The sequence below is a fragment of the Sapajus apella genome, unplaced genomic scaffold, assembly GCF_009761245.1.
Source record: "Sapajus apella isolate SASKATOON/1434 unplaced genomic scaffold, GSC_monkey_1.0 scaffold12, whole genome shotgun sequence".
Classification (NCBI taxonomy): domain Eukaryota; kingdom Metazoa; phylum Chordata; class Mammalia; order Primates; family Cebidae; genus Sapajus; species Sapajus apella.
In genome coordinates, this window is record NW_022436952.1 from 1,106,784 (window position 1) to 1,110,906 (window position 4,123).

Sequence of the window (4,123 nt, forward strand, 5' to 3'; positions counted from 1 at the left end):
AAAAAAAAAAAAAAAAAAAAAAAAGACTTCACATCCTTTGCAGGGACATGAATGACGCTGGAAACCATCATTCTCAGCAAACTAACACAGGAAATCAAATACCGCATGTTGTCACTCATAAGTGGGAGTTGAACAATGAGAACATATGGACACAGGGAGAGGAACATCACACACTGAGGCCTGTCAGGGGGTGGGGATTTAGGGGAAGGATAGCATTAGGAGAAATATTTAATGTAGATGACGGGTTGATAGGTGGAGCAAACCACCATGGCACGTGTAAGTAACAAATCTGCACATTCTGCACATGTATCCCAGAACTTAAAGTACAATGATGATAATAACAAAAACTTGTTTAGCTTTATTTTTAAAAAAATTTGAATAGACTGGGCCATAACCTTCATACCTGCACTGCAGGCTCCTCTGGGGTCTTCATGTCCGATCCCAAGACTCTCACCAGTGAAGAGTAATGTGCAAGTGGCTTCTTCCCTGTCCTGGAAGCTAGTCGTTTTGCTCCTACAACTGGGGTTGGGGCTTCATCAATGACATGGTACCCTTCGTGGACTTGCATCTGCAGCTGGTTTCCCTGTTTAACTGCCATCTAAGAGCATACATTATGAAACAAAAACATAAGATGCCATTCTTCTTTCCCAGATAAAGTTTCAAAGACATCAAAACAGAATGGTGTGGTAAATTATGCTAGAAATTATTAGGATTTTTTGTTTGCCTTATTAAATCCAACAACAAATAGAATATATATATATATTTTTGTTTTGTTTTGTTTTTCTTTAAGACAGGCTTTCACCATGTTGGCCAGGCTGGTCTTGAACTCCTGACCTCAGGTGATCCATCCACCTTTGCCTCCCAAAGTGCTAGGATTACAGGCATGAGCCACTGTGCCAGGCCTAGAAATTTATTTTTATTTTGGGTTTTTCAGATGGCATTTCGCTCTGTCACCCACATTGGAATGCAATGCATGGCTCACTGCAGCCCATCTGTCTCCTGAGTTCAAGCGATCTTCCCATCTCAGCCTCCTGAGTAGCTGGGATTACAGGGGCACATCACCACGCCTGGCTAAGGTTTTTGTTTTTCTTTGGAGAAAGGAGTCTCACTGTGTTGCCCAGACTGGTCTTGGATGTCTGAGCTTAAATTATCCTCCCACCTCAGCTTCCTGAGTAACTGGGTCTAGAGGTGTGTACCACCACACCTGGCTAATTTTTGTATTTTTGTAGCGGTGGGTTTTTTTTTTTTTTTTTTTTTGGGACGGAGTTTCGCTCTTGTTACCCAGGCTGGAGTGCAATGGCGCGATCTCGGCTCACCACAACCTCCGCCTCCTGGGTTCAGGCAATTCTCCTGCCTCAGCCTCCTGAGTAGCTGGGATTACAGGCACGCACCACCATGCCCAGCTAATTTTTGGTATTTTTAGTAGAGACGGGGTTTCACCATGTTGACCAAGATGGTCTCGATCTCTTGACCTCGTGATCCACCCGCCTCGGTCTCCCAAAGTGCTGGGATTACAGGCTTGAGCCACCGCGCCTGGCTAGAGGTGGGGTTTTATGATGTTGCCCAGGCTAGTCTTGAACTCCTGGGCTCTAGCAATCCGCCCACCTCGACCTCTCAAAGTGCTGGGATTACAGGTGTGAATCACTACGCCTGTTGGCTAATTTTAAAATTTTTTTGTCATATGTTACCCAGGCCCATCATAAACTTGGTTTTGTTATTAAAACCACAAAAGCATTGTGTTGCTTTATTCCACACACACCAAAAAAAAAAAAAAAAAAAAAAAAAAAAAAAACCCACAAAAGTAGGTTGTAAGATAGCAAATTAAGTAAGATTTTCCTTAACTGGGTTACTATTTTTCTGTTTTGTTGTTGTTGTTTGAGACAGAGTCTTGCTGTGTCGTCAGGCTGGAGTGCAGCGGCATGATCTAGGCTCACTGAAATCCCCACCTCTGGGTTCAAGTGATTCTTTTGCCTCAGCCTCCAGAGTAGCTCAGACTATAGGGGCGCACCACCACACCCAGCTAATTTTTGTATTTTTAGTAGAGACAGGGCTTCACCATGTTAGCCAGGATAGTCTGAATCTCTTGACCTCATGGTCTGCCCGTCTCGGCCTCCCAAAGTGCTGGGATTACAGGTGTGAGCCACTGTGCCTGCCCTAATTGGTTTTTATATAAGACTACATCTATGGAATCTTAAGTCAGGGTTCCAAAAAAGTCAATTCTAGACAAACAAAACTTAAGAAACAAAGCTATATCCTATAATTAGGCATTTAGTTTTCCAATAAGAACAGTATTTTGGGGCCAGGCGCAGTGGCTCACACCTGTAATCCCAGCACGTTGGGAGGCCGAGGTGGGCAGATCACAAGGTCAAGAGTTCGAGACCAGCCTGTCCAACATGGTGAAACACTGTCTCTACTGAAAATATAAAAATTAGTCAGGCGTAGTACGCCTGTAATCCCAGCTACTTGGGAGGCTGAGACAGGAGAATTGCTTGAACCCAGGAGGCGGAAGTTGCAATGAGCAAAGATGGTGCCACTGCACTCCAGCCTGGGTGACAAAGTAAGACTCTGTCTCCAAAAGAAAAGTATTTGGGGGCTGTGTGAGGTAGCTCATGCCTGTAATCCCAGCACTTTGGGAGGCAGGGGTAGATAACTTGGGTCCAGGAGTTCAACACAAGCCTGGGCAACACAGCAAGAACGTGTCTCTACACACACAAAAAAGTATAAAAATCATCAGGACATGGTGGTGTGTGCCTGTAGTCTCAGCTACAGAGAAGTCTGAGGTAGGAAGGCCTCTTGAGCCCAGGAGGTCAAGGCTGCAATCATGCCACTGCACTCCAGCTGTGTAAGCTATGATCATACCACCGCACTCCAGCCTGGGTGACAGTGAAATCCTGTCTCAAAAAAAAAAAAAAAAAAAAAATGATTTTTTAAAACAAGTGCTATCAGTGAAAAAAAGCTTTTTAAAAATAAAAATAGCCAGGTGTGGTAGCTGGGCACAGCGGCTCACACCTGTAATACCAGCACTTTGGGAAGCTGAGGCAGGCAGATCATTTGAGGCTAGGAGATTAAGACCAGACTGGCCAAAATAGCGAAGCCCCATCTCTACTAAAAGAAAAAAAACAGTTGGGTGTGGTAGCACATGCCTGTAATCCCAGCTATTTGGGTGGCTGAGGTGTGAGAACTGCTTGAACCCAGGACCTGGAGGCTGCAGTGAGCTGAGATTGTGTCACTGCACTCCAGCCTGGGTGACAGAGGAAGATTCAAACAAAACAAAAAACAAAACAAAACGAGCCAGGGGTGGTGATGTGCATCTGTGGTCCCAACTACTCAGGAGGATGAAGTGGGGAAAACTACTTGAGCCTGGGAGGTTGAGGGGGTAGTAAGCCATGATTGCGCCACTGCACTCCAGCCTCTATGACAGGATGAGACACATGTTAAATAAAAAACGGCTGGATGCAATGGCTCACACCTCTAATCCTAGCACTTTGGGAGGCTGAGGTGGGTGGGTTGCTTGAGCCTAAAAGTTCAAGACCAGTATGGGGAACATGGTAAAACCCCATGTCGAAAAAAGAAAAGGCAGGGCTCAGTGGCTCATGCCTTTAATTCCAGCACTTTGGGAGGCCAAGGAGGGGGTTGGATCACCTGAGGTCAGGAGTTTGAGACCAGCCTGGCCAACATAGTGAAATCCCATCTCTACTAAAACTACAAAAATTAGGTGGGCATGGGGGCAGACACCTGTAATCCTAGCTACTAGGGAGCCTGAAGCATGAGAATCGCTTGAACCCCAGAAGTGGAGGTTGCAGTGAGGCAAAACTGTGCCACTGCACCCTTGCCCGGGCCTCAAAAAAAAAAAAAAAAAAAAAAAAGGAGAGAACAGAGTGAGGAAAAGAGGTGAAAAATGTGAACCAGAAAGCACAGTTCTAGAGCAGGCATGGTGGTGCATGCCTATAATCCCAGCTACTTGGAAGGCTGAGGCAGCAGGATCACTTGAGCCCAGGAGTTCAAGGCTGGCCTAGGTAACATAGCAAAACCCAGTCTCTTTGGGGAGGGGGGTGTGTGCGTGTGTGTGTGATGGACTTTCCCGTGTGTGTGTGTGTGTGTGTGTGTGTGTGTGTGTGTGTGT

General features: G+C 45.8%; 1 protein-coding gene across 8 annotated transcripts in view; it reads right to left on the reverse strand.

The window, feature by feature from the left end:
• The window catches only part of NBR1 (NBR1 autophagy cargo receptor), a 43,829-nt gene that overhangs the window by 27,641 nt on the left and 12,065 nt on the right, over positions 1 to 4,123 (reverse strand). For all 8 annotated transcript variants that reach the window (XR_004269506.1, XM_032279519.1, XM_032279523.1 and 5 more), the window contains one exon: positions 404 to 598. Coding sequence is in view for 7 of the 8 variants with exons in the window: in XM_032279519.1 (XP_032135410.1) it covers positions 404 to 598 (195 nt within the window). In the remaining variant the exon portion in view is untranslated. The remainder of the gene's footprint in view (positions 1 to 403; positions 599 to 4,123) is intronic.